Genomic DNA, 17,601 nt, shown 5'->3' on the forward strand with positions numbered 1-17,601 from the left:
AATAGTTTTAAAGTGAAAATTACTTCAAGACAAACGAACAATTGAAGAAAATACAACGCGAAGACAAACAAATTGGAGTTGGCGATTGAAAATGTCCACAATAAGTTAAATCAATTCAAAGCTCAGATATTTTCGCTTGTGTTGAAATTGGAATTGGAACGAGACAGTATTAGTTGGACGACCGTGCTCGATACATGTGCTGTATTTTCTACTAAGTACACCGCCAACATGAAGTATCTATCACACGAGAAAATACCGCAGCTTCGTAACCATACGATTTTGCCGCTCATGTTAAACACTGAACGGGACGAAGATTTGGTACGCATTACCGAAAACCGTGTACCAGCGTTATCGCATGACGTTATGACGGATTTTCTTTGTACCAAAACCTAACCCGAAGTCGAACATAAACTTATGCAGGTAGCTTATGCGGATTTTTAATAACATTTTGCACAGGTCGAACATAAAGCTGGTAGTCTACAAAACGAGACGGCGTTAAAGCAGTTGACGGCATTCAATAAAGTCGTGAACTATGTGCTGGATTTGGTATCCAAGTCCAGGGAAGAGTGGAAAGTAGAAACCGGCGCGCAGATTGGTATCAATCAAACTTCATCAATGGCCGATTTGCATACTCATATATCTGGTGGGAGCATAGATAAAAATTTAAAACCAACTGTGCAACAAGTTTCTCCCGGTAGTATGATGGTACCCGCTTCCGGAAGACCGGTAACACCGGGCATGGGTCCAAGTACTCCGCCAATGGGTCTGATGCCCAAGCAACCTCCAGGAGTTAAAGCCAATGCCAAGGCTATACCATTTAATTGGTTTTTTTATACACATCTATCAATTTTTATAACGTAATTTATAGTTTAAAGATGCCTAGATAATTAAAAATAATAATTTTATAAATGCCGAAAGAATTGTAATGCAATTTTTTTTTTATATAAATATACAAACTCTTAACTTTAATTTTATAAACATACAACAGTAATATAGTATGTAAAATAGGTACTGCCAAAACTGTTTATATTATGCTAAAGCCAAACATGAAAAAAATATTTGCATAAACATTGAATTACATATAATTTAAGAACGTTTAAAAAAAAGTTGTACCGACCAAAATTAATTTATTAACAAATCACAAGCTTTGTATATATTTTCTTATTTTGTTTACCAATCATTATTATTATGTTTAAACTAAAGTCAAATTTATTATACAGTGATTAAGCCTTTCTTAATTGGGCCTTCTTAATATTGGATCAAGTGTTTTTTTTTTTTTGTTAAATATAGAACAATGAGGGAGAACATGACTCCCCCTCATTATCCATCGTTTATTTACATATGTACACATATAAAAATACTTTTTTTGTAAAATCCCCTTTACCCCTGCGGGGGGGGGAGAGGGGCTCACATTTATATGTCTGGTTTTATACAAGTATTTGTAATTATTACACAAATTTGTCACTCTTCTTCTAAGGAATCGCTTCCGTATCCATAATCGTAGCATAGCTAATAAGTGTTGTGTTTACCAAAGAATATTGTCAAAAGACAAATACAGTGTAATTTAACGCTTTATCATTATGCTTTTTACCCGCACATAATATATTATAATATTGTGTGTTTCGACTTTTAATAATAAAGAGAATGCTCACTATAATCATGAATCGATTATAATTTATAAGAGGTTTAGTCCAAAAAGTGTTCATTAAAAATTACTGTTTTTCACATACAATTTTACTTAAAAAAATTATATTATTAATTAATACGCACTATATTTATTTACATTTTTGAATACTAATTATTCAACTTTATTTTTTAATCAACGTTTCGATTAACCAATATTTACTATTTTCATAAAATATAAGTTCCTTAACCGTTTTCTTAAAATTAAATTACTAAATCATAAACGGGATTGTGTGCAATACAGTGATGTAAACCAAAACTCATTTACCAATATATTTTATAATGACTTAGAATAAATGTTTATAAAAATATAAAAATAATTAACAGGAACCTTTTTCCTGACTTCACAATCGTCAAAATAAAATTAACTATCACACAAATTATATAACAAATAAAATAAAAATATTCACACAGTACAATACAATATAAATTTAAAATGATTTATCGCTAATAAAACGAATTACATAAACATACATTTTTCGTTGGTGTGTTCACAATAATTATAAATATACTAATATTTACACAATAAGTTTAATTTAATTAATTAAGCAAAGACGAGTTTTTTTATTATTAAATTTAAATTCAGCAAAAAACAAAGGAACAGTAAAGTCTACATATTGCATAAATATATATTATATGAGAGATTTAATAACAAATTTTTTGATAAAAACAAATAAAAAACTAGTCAAATAAATACTAACCCAAAGTGGGGCAAACCAGCTTAATATTACAAAAATGTATATATTTTTTGGTCACTTTGTTTAACTTCAAATCTAGTGGTTAATATCATTAACCAGAACTCTTTAAGTTCCAATTATTAACAAATTACATATATTTACGTAAATTATACAACTCCTAAACTACTAAAGAACCGAAACTTAATAAAAAACAATTCCCTATAACATATCATGTGTTGTACATAATTTTTCTAAATTGTAATTTTAATGTATAATAATGAAAAATCATTAGTTCCACCGGTAAAATGTGTACTTTATCACATTTGGATTTGTTTTATTTCTTATATATAAACCTAGTAACAAATAAAGTGATATGATTCTTATCAAATGTACACAAGTGATACTTTTATGCAATTACGGACCAAAAAAACATATTATGTAGTTTATCAATACATGTATTATGTAATGGTATCATATGATACCTACATGCATGAAGAGGCTAAACATATTTTTATTAATTGTTTTTATTCCAAAGCAAATTTGTTCTCAATTTAAAAAGTTAATGAAATGTATGCGTTGACATTTAAGTTTCAAAAGTTGCTCTCAATAAAATAAGTTGGGTTAAAATTAGTTAAAATATGTATTCATATTTTATTTGTTATTGTATGATTAAATTATACAACCATAAATTTCTGCTTTATTCCAGAAATCAAATTGGTAAAAGTATATCAAATGTGTGATAGGATTGTTACATAAAATACTGAAATTGTTGTAAACATTTAATAAAGTACTAATTATTAATTAAGGTTAATTATTCTTCGTTTTCAATTTTATCAATATGGTTGTTACCAATTTTTAACATCGTTATTAACTCAACATTGTGGAGAAATACCACAAAAAAATTGAGGGCTAACACAAAGTTATTTTGTTGATTGAACAGCTAACAATACTTTCACTTAGCTTTTTTCATTACTTTAGTTTCAAAAAAATCCATTGAAAAGGTTAAAATTAAATAATGGTGATCACCTTATAGCAACAATAATCGATTTTCACAATAAAAATAATAAATTAGTATAGACACCACGTATAAATAGTAAGTTGTTATAATAATATAATACAGTGTATCTCATATAATACAACTGTCATTATTTCTTTAATTATTGGCATAACTTAAAGTATTAAATAAGCCTACAAAAAACATCTATTAACATACCAAAGTTTAAACACTATCAATAAATATAATTAACACAATAATATTATATATCAACAATTCATATATAATAATACAAAAAATTAAATTAATTATTTGACTTAATAAGAATAAAAATAGTAATTTTATATAGACAACCACAATACTAATTGCCACATTTAGTAGGCAATTTGACAATAAATTAGGTACATGAATGTGATTACATAATTTTAATTTGGAAAAATCTTTAAGCACAATGTCTAACGAATTTTATTAGCATGCAAACGTTCATGTTTTGTAAGTTTCCCTTTTTCCGAAAAAGTCTTTTGACATACATCACATTTGAAAGGTCTTTCACCGGTGTGTACGCGTTCATGATTTGTAAGGTGAGCTTTTTGAGAAAAAAATCTTTTCGCAAACATCACATTTGTAGGGTTTTTCACCAGTGTGTACGCGTTGATGTGTTGTAAGCTTACTTTTACAAGAAAATATCTTTTTGCAGAAATCACATTTGAATGGCTTCTCATCAATGTCCACGCGTTTATGTAGTGTTTGATTGCGAAATTTAGATTTACACTTTTGGGTAGAGGTTTTGTTTGTTGAACGTTGGTGGACTCGTAATATATGTGTTGTTATTTGTCTTTTGGTAAAATACGACGTTTGACACAAGTCACAATTGAACGACCCCAGCTTTTTTGATTTTATACTGTTTTTCTTCGGAACTGATTTATTGCTAAAAATTAAAAACTGTTATAAAATACAGTATGTTTAAGTAGGATTTCGTTAACCCAGGTAAAATAGAACATTGTAGGTGTACCTAACATATTTTATCATGTGCAAAATAAATTTGCACTGTTACCTAAACAAAATTAATATAGTATAACAAACTACATAGTATAAAGTCAAGTGCATGTTCTATTTTACCCGGCTTGGCGCTTGTAAAGCAAATTTACATTACCTAAGTGTATTTCTGACAGGTTTTTTAGTACATTTCTGGATTCTGTGTGATTCATTAATATGTTGGGCCACATTCTTCTTAGAAGTAAGCGATTCTTGGCAAAGGTCGCAAATAAATGCCTGAGTTTATCCAAATCATAGTTCGACATTTGATTATCAAAAAGGCCTTGTTTTTCAAATTCGATCAGACTCAAAATAATTTCGTTCCACTAAATCTGCTTCCTTTTTCACAATTGTTTGTCTTATACTAAAAAACAAAAATATTATTTTAAAGATGATAATGACAAATTGACACGGTACTATTAAACTGTATATAAAATCAGACAGGACGCTTAATAAAACATTTTCCCATAGTTACCGCCATCTCATTTATCGCAAAATTATCTCAATACAAAACTAATGTATAGAAGTAATAACTACTGTTCTGTATATTGATAAATTGATGAGATAATAGTCATCACTTTTTTGTTTAAGTCCTTAGCGTGTATGAAATTTAAAAAAAGTGAACTTGACGATGTTTATTTTAAGATACCATAAAAAATTCATTCGGTTTTACTATATTACCAATGTTATATTTTCTAGTGAAAATCATTAGCTAAAAACTATGTATAATTTTTGTTTGCGTCTCATTGCATATGTAATGCACAAAAATCTTAGTATCATAAACGAGTGTTTTTATCAATATATAAAGTTTACTATCTCTATTCATAAAAATATAATATGTTAAATTCTTATTTACAAGTATTAGTCGTGACGGATCGATTGAGTGTGCAGTCAGACCCAGTGTAAAAAACATGTATTCAAAGTTTTAATGAGAACTAGAGGTTATTATGCAATTTTTACAATTAAGTATAAAAATGTAGATAAGACACAAATGAAGAATTATTAATTATTATTAGTTTAATTTGATCTATACAATAGTTATTTTTTTCAATACTTTTTTGTACTAATGCGTGTTGTTATTTGTAAAATAAAATAAAAACCAAAATTTATCTAGTTCACTCCAGTTTATAAAAAGATATTGAAATAAAAGAACGTTTTATGCGTCGTTTTAATAAGTAATATACTATTTAAAGAATGATATTACTTGTAAGTATTGCCGTCGAATGTTTCTTGAAGTCCATTCTCTGTTGTTCAGAAAATATTATACGATTCCCTGGCCTCGTGGTAATAATCATCGGGTTTGTGTATTTCACTTTTAATTCCAGCTTTGTTAACGCTGAAAAACCAAACAGATTTAAAAAATGAAAATTACTAAATTAATACAGTTACTAAAACTGTGTGAATTTAATTTATAGGTTTTTCTGTTTAAAACAAACATAAAAGTGTAATAGCCAATTCTCGGGACGTTGTTATTTTGAAATTTGCATTTTTGTCTGTACTCAAATGTTTAAAAAGTGTTGTATTTAAATTTAGAAAAATTTTGTAGAAATATAATGTGTATTTGTTTGATATTTACATTGTACATAAAAAAAAAGCAACCACATTATTAAATCAGCTATAGAATACCAAATAATAACAAAATGTTTTTTCATATTAAAATTAGTGATGGGATTACGAAAATCCGTGTTTGTCAAAACAACGCCATTTAAGCCCCTTGAAAATCATCTAAATATTAAATATTATTAATAAAGCTGTGCACCTAAGAAAAATGTTTGGATAAAAATGTAAAAAAAAAATCTTAACTTTAATTATTTCTATCACTAGTTTAAATACATAAGAATGGTAAATAGTTTAGCAGGTAGTATTAATTAGGTATAGAACTACAGGAAAAAAGTAAAAAAAAAACATACCACTTTACAAAAGAAGCTACGAAATTCCATATACAGGTCTAGTCACATTGTTATTTCTTAATTTATAGCAAGAAAATGTATTTTTTATAATTAAAATTAACACATTACTTGTAGTTATTGATGTCGATTATCATTTGAGAATCAGTCCGGGTATTTACTCCAATATCTGTCATTTCATTGAAATTCGAGTTTGTTTTTTCTTTATTGGCTTTGATACAGTTCATGTTAAGCCGTTTATATTGCTCTTCTACTTTGATTATAGTTTTGTTGCAGTACAATCATCTGTTCCGATATTAATATTTTGGACCCGCTTCTCACTTAATAAAACTATAATTTGCCAATTTTAAAACAACAAATAAATTTATAATTAAACATACAGTATTAATAACTATAGTAAGTAAAAAGCCGTTGAATATGAGAGATTGCAATTAAATTATTATAAGGCTGTTGTGGATAAATATTGATATAATGTTAAATGAAACCAATCATAACGAGGTACAACGAATATTTAGAATTATACGAAGAATAATATATGTAAATTGATTAGCAATCTTGGCCACTACTTGAATGACACAGAAATACTTTATAGATTACATACTGGTTATTAATAGTAAGTGAACTACACGTTTCCATTTAGCTGTTAATGTTCAGAAGGTAACAGAATCCTGGTATAAAAAATATAAAATTAAGCAAAAAAAAATTGACTTCATTGGTAAAAACATAAAAGTCAAAGACATATCCAAGTTTAAGCTCAAAACAACAAAATTATGACAAATTGGTCCCATACCGTGTTTCACTACAAAAAAACGGTTCAGATATTTCCATAACTGCAGATTACTTAAGAATTTAATTACATCAAAAAAACTATAACATTAATGATGACATTACTCGGTACTTACACAGCTATAAAGACACCTGGCTGGTTAGGGATCAGCTAACAAGACACTTGAACAACTTACAGCTACGAAAACACACGCTTAGCTTTAGTGTTTTTATATTATATTATAAATACACAACTATTTATTATTTAAATTTTTAAATAAACAGGTTCATCTCCAGCCAGACATAATTTCTATTACAAACAAAGGGACGCTACGGCTATGAGCCATTTGATAATATTATGATGTGCAACAGGTGATAACAGCGGCGGCCGAGTTGGTCGGCTGAAGGTAGAATGCAGTGTAGGTAAATATTCAAGGATTAAATTTAATTTGCCGTGTTAACCCAAGCAGAAAACCTTATTTTGTTTCGAAAAAAATATCTACTGCATTTAGTATTTTTGTTAGATGTAATAAATTCTTATAATTTTTGTATTTTTATTTAAAATAGCATATATGCATTTTAAAGTTTCTTCGCTTTCATACATTTTTGAAATATTGTATTGTTTTATTTTGCAAGGGGTTTGATGCGAGCAACGGTTATATAAAAACTAGACCCGTATCAAAGTGGAAACAGAAAACTAACAGTCTAAAATACAATATTAAAGAATTAAATCAAAACTGACTTAGGTCTGGGTGTAGGCTTGGGTATAATCTTATAAAATATCTCCACGTCTGGATACGTGTCGTCTTGCATTTTCCTCGCCATAGTGACTTGCCGGATCATCTGCAAATCTAGAGTCGACGAATCGTCTTCCAAATTTTCGAAATGCCGTTCAAAATACATTTCGCGTAGCTTGAAAAAAAAAAGCATGTACCTGGAATAATAGCCAGCGCTTCGTGTTTTCTATTCTAACAAATGAAAAACTGAGCAATTACTAACACCAGACTCTTGTACAATAACATAGGTAGTGAAATATTATATTCAAGCACTGAAAGTATACTGTTCAATAAAGCGGCGATACTTCTTTTTTAAACAAAAGACATAGAAATAAATATTGGGTTTTAAGTACATTTTTTTTCTTCGGTACATACTTGACTGCCAACAAAGTTTTTTAGAAATAATATTTGTTTTGAATTCAAATTTCCAAATGTTATCGAAACTAGGACAACAATTGAAGACAACATTCATCTGATGTTACATAAGATGTTTTACTTTAACTCGTCCACAGTCGACCTAGCTGGTCTGTTTACAAAATGTATAAACTATATTAAAACAAATAATAATTTTGGATATTTTTGTTTATATGAAATCTAAGAGCGGTGTCTAATTAAATATTAGGCTGTATATTATAACTATTATGTTATTTAAGCACAGCAAGTCGACAAGTTAGTATTTTACTTTTATTATTAAAATTCAACGGTTTCATTTCATTTCATTCGTTTAGTACAGCTGTACATGAATGTTGAAGGTAGAACATTAAACTGTTTTCCAAACAATTTTGTCAGTTTGTATTTAAAATAAATTTTAATTAATCCATTGAAATGTACGACTAATATATTATGACAGCCTAGGGGCAAAATTTAATTATATGTTATTTAAAAATCAAAATGTTTTTTTTTTTTACTAATTTTTTATTTTTTACACTATACGAATTAAAATCATATTAATATTATTTTAATCCTTTTGAAATTATATTCAATCTCTAAGAAAAAATAAATCTATATATACCTCTCTCATTTTTCCTAGATGATTTATTTGCTGATCATTTGAATGATATTACTCAAATATTTTCTAATTATTTCTCTTCTGTTTATACTAAAAAAAATGTTACCTACAATTTGAATGAAATGTACAACTCTATTGATCACGATCTTAATTTAAATTTTATATCTGTACCTGATGGTAATATAATTGATTATCTTACTTCACTGAATGAAAAATCAAGTACTGGTCCTGATGGTTTGCCTCCAATTTTTTTTAAAAAACTGTTGTCATGTCCTTGTTAAATCTCTAAAGCACTTATTTAATTTATCACTTTCCACTGGTGTATTTCCGAATGTTTGGAAAAATCTTTTATCACTCCTATTCATAAATCCGGCGATAGAAATAATGTTAGAAATTACCGACCAATTGCTAAATTCACAATTATTATTAAAATGTTTGAGGCTATTATTTCAAAATAATTATTTACTTTACTAACTAATTATATAAGTCTCATGCAACATGATTGTTTTAGGTAAACATTCAATTTTTACTAATTACAACATATTTATAAACATATTAACATATTATAATTTCTTAATAAGCGCCTTAGATGAAGGCTATCAGGTTGATTCAATTTACACTGAATTCGAAAAAGCTTTTGATAAAGTTGATCATATTTTGTTATATACCATAAATTAAAATCTTTTGGAATAGGTGGGAAATTCCTTGAATGGTTATTGTCTTTCCTTATTAATCAAACTCAAGCTGTTAAAATATAATTTCATTCATTTGGTTCTCACTTGGGACCTTTATTATTTTTTATATTTATAAATGATCTACCTCTAGTTCTTGATCTATTAGTTAATATATTGTTATTTGGTGATGATGCGAAAATATTTTGTAAGATCAAATCGTTTGATGATCGGCATACCTTACAAGCTAACTTAAACAAATTGGTTCTTTGGAGTGAAAACCATTTTCCTCCTCTAATATTAATAAATGCTAAGTAATAACTATTACACGTAAAATTAATTCCTCTGTTTTTCAATATCATATCAATGATTTTTCACTATTAAAATTTATCTCTATTATAGATTTAGGAATATATTTCGAAAAAATCTTAGCTTTAAAATTAATCATAAAACAGTTGTTAATAAGCCTTATACAAGATGCTTGGCTTTATTAATATAAATACAATTGATTTCAAAAATATTACCTGTTTAAAAACTCTCTATAACTCTTTAGGAAGATCAAACCTTGAATATGGATATTTTATCTGGTCAAATGATTTTTCAACTTACAATAGTGATTTAGACAATATCCAATATAAGTTTTTAAAAAGAATAGCTCATGTCTCAGGTCTTGCTTTATCAAAACATTCCTTAAAACCCTGTCAAGAATCTTTAGGACTTTTTAATCGTAATATTATGCGTAAATTAGCTGATATAATGTTAATTTTTGATATTTTAAATGGTTTCGTTATCTGCCCTGAGATCTTAGCTCTAATTAATTCCCGTATCCCTTGTAAATATACTCGTAATACAGATTTATTTATTACCCCGTTTTATAAAACAAACACGGGTACAAACTCATTTCTCCCTAGAGCTCTTCTTTTATACAATACTATTTCTACAACACTTGACTTTTTAATATATCACGTCAGTCTTACAAAATTAACTTAAATTAATAATTTATATTTAACGCTTTAAATTATAATCATCTTATCTCTATTATTATCATTATATATTCTTGTTTTTTATTTTTTATTAATGTTATGTTAATTTATTTTATTTAAGTAATCTTGTAATTTTTCAATAGTCTTTTATATACGTTTTATCATTCATATCTATTGTTAAAGGACGTTTGTCCGTTTAATTTATATAAAAAAAAAATAATAATAATAACTTAAAGTACTAAATAAGACAACAAAACACATCTGTTACCATACAAAAGTTTTAACCCTATCAATAAATATAATAAAAACAATAATACTATATATCAACAATTAACATTGTATTCTTATATAATAATACTAAAATAAAAATAAATATTTGATATAATAAGAAAAAAATTCGTACAGTTCATACAGACTATCACAATACTAAGTGCCACATTTTAGTAAGAAATTTAACTATAAATTAAGTATATGACCTTGAATGAGTATACCAAAAAAAAGCAAATATTATATAAAAACATTCAAGTCAAAAAATATTTTGAATTTTAAAAAAAATTTTAGGCACAATGTCTAAAGTCTTTTATAACCATGCAAGCGTTCATGTCTCGTAAGGTTTCCTTTTTCAGAAAAAGTCTTTTGACACACTTCACATTTGTAGGGTTTTTCGCCGGTGTGTACGCGTTCATGTTTGGTAAGCTTTCCTTTTACAGAAAAAGTCTTTTGACACACTTCACATTTGTAGGGTTTTTCGCCGGTGTGTACGCGTTTATGTATTGTAAGGTTAGAGTTTCGAGAAAAAGTCTTTTGGCACAAACAACATTTGTAAGGCTTCTCACCGTTGTGTACGCGTTTATGTTTGGTAAGGTGAGTGTTTTGAGAAAAAGTCTTATTGCAAACATCACATGTATAGGGCTTTTCACCGGTGTGTACGCGTTTATGTATTGTAAGGGTTCCTTTGTCGGAAAAATTTGTTTTGCAAACATCACATTTATACGGCTTTTCACCAGTGTGTACGCGTGCATGGTTTGTAAGGCTTCCTTTTTCAGAAAAAGTCTTATTGCAAACATCACATTTATAGGGCTTTTCACCAGTGTGTACGCGTTTATGATTTGTAAGGTTTGCTTTTTGAGAAAAAGTCTTATTGCAAACATCACATTTATAGGGCTTTTCACCAGTGTGTACGCGTTTATGATTTGTAAGAGTAGCGTTTTGAGAAAAAGTCTTATTGCAAACATCACATTTATACGGCTTTTCACCAGTGTGTACGCGTGCATGGTTTGTAAGGCTTCCTTTTACAGAAAAAGTCTTTGGACACACTTCACATTTATAGGGTTTTTCACCGGTGTGTACGCGTTCGTGGTATTTAAGATGAGCGTTTTGAGAAAAAGTCTTATTGCAAACATCACATGTATAGGGCTTTTCACCAGTGTGTACGCGTGCATGTTTGGTAATCCTTGCTTTTACAGAAAAAGTCTTTGGACACACTTCACATTTATAGGGTTTTTCACCGGTGTGTACGCGTTCGTGGTATTTAAGATGAGCGTTTTGAGAAAAAGTCTTTTGGCACAAACAACATTTGTAAGGCTTCTCACCGTTGTGTACGCGTTTATGTTTGGTAAGGTGAGTGTTTTGAGAAAAAGTCTTATTGCAAACATCACATGTATAGGGCTTTTCACCGGTGTGTACGCGTTTATGTATTGTAAGGCTTCCTTTTTCAGAAAATGTTTTTTTGCAAACATCACATTTGTAGGGTTTTTCACCGGTGTGTATGCGTGTATGTTTTGTAAGGTTTGCTTTTCTAGAAAAAGTCTTTTTGCAAACATCACATTTGTAGGGTTTTTCGCCGGTGTGTACGCGTTCGTGTATGGTAAGCTTTCCTTTTTCAGAATAACTCTTTTGACACACTTCACATTTGTAGGGTTTTTCGCCGGTGTGTACGCGTTCGTGCTGTGTAAGGTTACATTTTTGAGAAAAAGTCTTATTGCAAACATCACATTTGTAGGGGTTTTCACCAGTGTGTACGCGTATATGTAGTGTAAGAGTAGTTTTAATAGAAAAAGTCTTATTGCACAAGTTACATTTGTAGGGCTTTTCGCCGGTGTGTACGCGTTCGTGCTGTGTAAGGGTACATTTTTGAGAAAACGTCTTTTTGCACACTTCACATTTATAGGGTTTTTCACCGGTGTGTACGCGTTCGTGGTATTTAAGATGAGCGTTTCGAGAAAAAGTCTTTTTACAAACATCACATTTATAGGGCCTTTTACCAGTGTGTACACGTTTATGTACTGTAAGGTAAGAGTTTTGAGAAAAAGTCTTATTACAAACATCACATTTGTAGGGTTTTTCACCGGTGTGTATGCGTGTATGTTTTGTAAGGTTTGCTTTTTGAGAAAAAGTCTTATTGCAAACATCACATTTGTAGGGGTTTTCACCAGTGTGTACGCGTACATGTAGTGTAAGGGTAGTTTTAAAAGAAAAAGTCTTATTGCACAAGTTACATTTGTAGGGCTTATCTTCGGTGTGCACGCGTTCGTGTTGTGTAAGGTGAGCGTTTCGAGAAAATGTCTTATTGCAAACCACACATTTATAGGACTTTTTACCAGTGTGTACGCGTGCATGTTTTGTAAGGTCAGAGTTTTGAGAAAAAGTCTTTTGGCACAAACAACATTTGTAAGGCTTCTCACCAATGTCCACGCGTTTACGTAGTGTTTGATTGCGAAATTTAGATTTACACTTTCGGAGAGAGGTTTTATTTGTTGAACTTTGGTGGACTTGTATTTTATGTAATATTATTTGAATTTTAGTAAAGTACGACGTTTGACACAAGTCACAATGGAACGATTGCGGGTTTTTCGATTTTTTACTGTTTTTCTTCGGAACTGATTTAATTCTAAAAATTAAAAATTGTTATAAAATACAGCATGTTTAAGTATAATTTCGTCAACCCAGGTAAAATAGAACATTGTCAAGGTAACATATTTTATAATGTGTAAAATAAATTTAAACATTTACCAAAATTAAATTATTAAAAAAATATATTGTTTAAAGTCAAGTGCATGTTTCATTTTACCCTAGTCGGCGCTTGTAAAGCAAATTTACATTACCCAAGTGTATTTCTGACATGTTTTTTAGTACATTTCTGGATTCTGTGCGATTCATTAATATGTTGGGCCACATTCCTTTTAGAAGTAAACGATTCTTTGCAAAGGTCGCAAATAAATGTCTGAATTTTATCCAAACCGTAGTTCGACATATGAACATCAAAAAGGCCTTGTTTTTCAAATTCGATCACAGACTCAAAATAATTGCCTTCCACTAAATCTGCTTCCGTTTTCACAATTGTTTCTCTAATACTAAAAAACAAAAATATTATTTTAAAGATGATGATGATACATTGATTCGGTACTATTAAAGTGTAAATTGAATCAGAGAGAACACTTTAGTTAATACAATATTTTTGCATGGAGGCCGCCATCTTATTTATCGTAAAATTATACAAAAACAAAATTAATATATAGAAGAAATACTGTCCACTATATTGATTAATTAACGAGATTATGGTCATCATGTTTTTTAGATATAGGCATAAAAACCTTGTAAAATTTTGAGTGTCCGTTCTCTGATACTACCCAGTTATTGCACCCATACATTTATTTAACTGTGGTAATAACCAAGAGGACTTGGACAAATTTTGGTCTTACAGTTATTTTGCAAATGACAATGGCAAAACTTTAATTAAAAAAATAAAGTCCTTGGCAGATATGAAGGTAATCATTATATAAAGTTTACTATCTCTATACATAAAAATACAATACATTAAATTGTATTTACTAGTACTAGTTGTGACTGATCGATTAAATGGTAGCCTGACACAACTGTAAGAAAACATGTATTCATAGTTTTAATGAGAGTATTTCAATGTTACAGATAAAAATAAATGTTATGCAGTTATTATGATAATATATAAAATTGTAGATAAAACACGAATGGAGAATTATTACTTATTATTAGTCAAATACTTTCTTTTTTATCCTAATGTGTGACATTGTTACTTGTAAAATAAAATAAAAACCAAAATTTATAGAGTTCACTCAAATTTAAAAAATAATTATACTTATGAGATACTTAAAAAAAATGAACATTTTGATCATGGTTTTAGTAAGTAATATACTATTTAAAGAATGATATTACTTGTAAGTATTGCCGTCAAATGTCTCTTGAAGTCCATTCGCTTTTGTTGAGAAAATATTATACGATTCCCTGGCCTCGTGGTAATAATTAACTGGTTTGTGTATTTCAATTTTATTTTTCGCTTTGTTAACACTGAAAAACAAAAAATATTTAAAAAAATGAATACTATTTACTAAATCAGACACTGTGTGAATTTAATTTATAAAAAGTGTGATAGTCAATTCACTAAACGTTTATATGTTGACATTTTTATTTTTTATCTGTACTCAATGTTTAAGTTTTCAAAAATAGTTTGATAGTATTAGATAATTTTTGTAGAAATATAATGAGCATTGTACATTAAAAAAACAACCGCATAACTAAAGATGCTATAGAATACCTAATAATATTTGGGATTGCCCTATCATTTTTTATTGTTAGTTCTCAACTTTATCAAACTTGAACAAAATGTATTTTCATATTAAAATATATGAGAGTTAGATAGTTTAACACGTATTACTAATACGACAGTTACTAAAACTGTGTGAATTTAATTTATAGGTTTTCTGCTTAAAATAAACATAAAAGTGTGATAGTCAATTCACTAGACGTGTTTACATTGAAATTTGAAATTTGCACTTTTGTCTGTACTCAAATGTTTTAGTTTTCAAAAGTAGTTTAATAGTATTAAATACTATAAAATAATGACTTAACTTTAAAAATTGTTGTATTTAACGTTAAAACATTTTTGTATAAATATAATGTGTATTTCCTTAATATTTACGTTGTACATAAATCGCATTACTAAATCAGCTATAGAATACCTAATAATATAAAATGTATTTCACATCAAAATATATAATAGGTATATAGTTTGATAGGTAGGGTATTAATTAGGTATAGCTCTACAGGAAAAAAGTGAAAAAACCAACTGCTTTACAAAAGAAGCCATGGAATACCATAAACAAGCTTAAACACATTATTATTTCTTAATTTTTAGAAATACAACGTATTTCTTAAATTAATAATTACACATTACTTGTATGTGTTGCTGTTAACTATCGTTTGAGGACCAGTCTGGGTATTTACACTAATTTCTGCCTTATCATTGAAAGTCGATTTTGTTTTTTCTTCATCGGCTTTGGTACGGTTCATTTTATTCTGTTCATATACTTCCTCTACTCAGATGATTGTTTTATTGCAGTTCAATTGTCTGTTCCGATATTAATTCTGGTCCCGCTTCTCACCTAATAAAGCTATAATTTGCCAGTTTAAGAACAACAAATTAATTTATAATTAAACAGATTTTAAATGCTGTAACATGTACAATATTTAAAACTACAAAAAAGCAATAAGGCGTTGAATACAAGAATTGTAAATAAATATTATAATGCCGATGTAGAACAATAACTAATTATTGATATAGAACTCATTTATTAGCTAACATTATTACCGAAAAATTAGAATTATTTTTTTTTGTCACAAGATTCCTTTAGACAATGTTAATATTTAGCATTAAGTCAATTAGCTATTTGATTTTCGTTTACATTTTTAATATGCCTTGAATTGTGTACTATAGTCTCATTACTTGTTGTTGTTGTTATTATTATTATTGTTCACGGCACTATTAGCTGTTTACATATTATTATTATTATTTTCCCACTGTATATAATCATTAATGTTAAGCTTAAACTGTATTTTTTCTGAAAGGTTTTTATACCCGTCTACAATAAACAAATAAATACAATTTAATGTCAAATGAAACCAAAAATAACAAGGTACAACGAATATTTAGAATTTACACAAATAATAATAATATATGTCATTTGATTAGCAATCTTGGCCCATTATTTGAATGTGACAGAAATATTTTATAGATTACATTCTGTTCATTAAAAGCAAGTGAACTACACAGTTTCATTTTAGCTGTTAATGTCCGGACCGTGACGGAATCCTGGTATAAAAAATATAAAATTAAGCAAAAGAAATTGACTCTATTGGTAAAAACGTATAAAGACATATCTAAGTTAAAGCTCGAAATTAACAAAATTATGACTAGTTGGTCCCATACCGTGTTTCACTAAAAAGTAATTTGTCCCTATGGCCGCGACAGTAGTTGTCTCGCTACAAGCCTATATTAATATATGTGTATTAATGATTTTAAATGTTCGGATAATTCCATCAACTGCAGATTACTTAAGAATTTAACTGCATAGAGAAAAACAATAAAATCAATGATGATATTATTTGGTACTTACACAGCTATAAAGACACCTGGCTGGTTAGGGATCGGCTAGCAAGACACTTGAACAACTTACAGCTACAATAACACACGATTAGCCTAATATTTATTTTACTATATTGTAAATGCACAACTAATTATTATTTAAATTGTCAAATAAACAGGTTCATCTCGAGCCAGACATAATTTCTATTGCAAACAAAGGAACGCTACAGCTATGAGCCATTTGATAATATTATGTTGTGCAACAGGTGATAACAGCGGCGGCCGAGTTGGTCGGCTGAAGGTAGAATGCAGTGTAGGTAAATATTCAAGGATTAAATTTAATTTCCCATGTTCACCCATGCAGAGAACCGCATCTTTAGTCACGATATCCAACTGGTGTAAGACACTAATTTTCTCAGAAAGTATTATTATTTTGATAATTTTTTTTCCTTAACCAGTAGTTGTATATTTTTATAAAATTTTCCATATCTAGAATATTTTTAACTTGTAAATTTTCAAAAAAAAATTAGCGTTTGAATTTGTAGTTTTCAACTATCTGTGAGTTTGCTGTGACAGTGTAAAGATTTGAATTTAAAAATCAATATTTGTTGGGTTCTTTGAAACAGTAGCACTTCTATTTGCCATTAAATAATAGTATTGATCCCTATCGATAATACTGTCACCGATAATCAGACATAAATATA

At 28.6% G+C, this 17,601-nt stretch overlaps 3 protein-coding genes across 8 annotated transcripts in view; 2 read left to right on the top strand and 1 right to left on the bottom strand.

Annotated features, from left to right (window-relative positions):
• LOC126839578 (uncharacterized) overlaps positions 1 to 17,601 on the top strand; it is a 189,813-nt gene that overhangs the window by 113,490 nt on the left and 58,722 nt on the right. The gene's annotated exons all lie outside the window — the stretch shown is intronic.
• Positions 229 to 1,498, top strand: LOC126839542 (mediator of RNA polymerase II transcription subunit 8-like). The gene is made up of 3 exons (XM_050574905.1): positions 229 to 318; positions 457 to 807; positions 1,478 to 1,498. The coding sequence occupies exons 1-3, from the start codon at positions 229 to 231 to the stop codon at positions 1,496 to 1,498; spliced, it is 462 nt and encodes a 153-aa protein (XP_050430862.1).
• Positions 3,653 to 17,146, bottom strand: LOC126839574 (zinc finger protein 883-like). Of its 5 annotated transcripts, none has more exons than XM_050574940.1 (6): positions 16,929 to 17,146; positions 15,710 to 15,926; positions 14,692 to 14,823; positions 13,605 to 13,853; positions 12,205 to 13,390; positions 3,653 to 3,935 (listed from the first exon to the last, which is right to left on the bottom strand). In XM_050574940.1, exons 2-6 carry the CDS (start codon positions 15,823 to 15,825, stop codon positions 3,810 to 3,812), a joined length of 1,809 nt encoding a protein of 602 aa, XP_050430897.1. In that variant the 5' UTR covers positions 15,826 to 15,926; positions 16,929 to 17,146; the 3' UTR covers positions 3,653 to 3,809. The 5 variants fall into 5 exon arrangements, 3 of the variants coding, with proteins under 3 accessions (XP_050430897.1, XP_050430898.1, XP_050430899.1); XM_050574941.1 differs by lacking the exon at positions 3,653 to 3,935 and adding an exon at positions 10,905 to 11,280 and having other exon boundaries at positions 12,793 to 13,390; positions 16,929 to 17,145; XM_050574942.1 differs by lacking the exon at positions 3,653 to 3,935 and adding an exon at positions 10,905 to 11,280 and having other exon boundaries at positions 13,129 to 13,390; positions 16,929 to 17,144.

The sequence above is a fragment of the Adelges cooleyi genome, unplaced genomic scaffold, assembly GCF_023614345.1.
Source record: "Adelges cooleyi isolate 19-005CV unplaced genomic scaffold, UGA_ACOO_1.1 ACOO_flye_CR_arks_rails_tigmint_CR_PRNA_306, whole genome shotgun sequence".
Lineage (NCBI taxonomy): Eukaryota > Metazoa > Arthropoda > Insecta > Hemiptera > Adelgidae > Adelges > Adelges cooleyi.

What these genes read in the sequence shown, in the direction of transcription:
- LOC126839542 (XM_050574905.1), top strand. Translation starts at nt 229, where the DNA reads ATGAAGTATCTATCACACGAGAAAATACCGCAGCTTCGTAACCATACG. An exon ending in CTGAACGGGACGAAGATTTG is followed by an intron (nt 319 to 456) that starts GTACGCATTACC and finishes CATTTTGCACAG; the next exon opens with GTCGAACATAAAGCTGGTAG. An exon ending in GAGTTAAAGCCAATGCCAAG is followed by an intron (nt 808 to 1,477) that starts GCTATACCATTT and finishes TCTTCTTCTAAG; the next exon opens with GAATCGCTTCCGTATCCATA.
- LOC126839574 (XM_050574940.1), bottom strand. Translation starts at nt 15,825, where the DNA reads ATGAACCGTACCAAAGCCGATGAAGAAAAAACAAAATCGACTTTCAAT. An exon ending in GTTAACAGCAACACATACAA is followed by an intron (nt 14,824 to 15,709) that starts GTAATGTGTAAT and finishes TTTGTTTTTCAG; the next exon opens with TGTTAACAAAGCGAAAAATA. An exon ending in CATTTTCTGAAAAAGGAAGC is followed by an intron (nt 3,936 to 12,204) that starts CTTACAATACAT and finishes CAAAAAGCTCAC; the next exon opens with CTTACAAATCATGAACGCGT.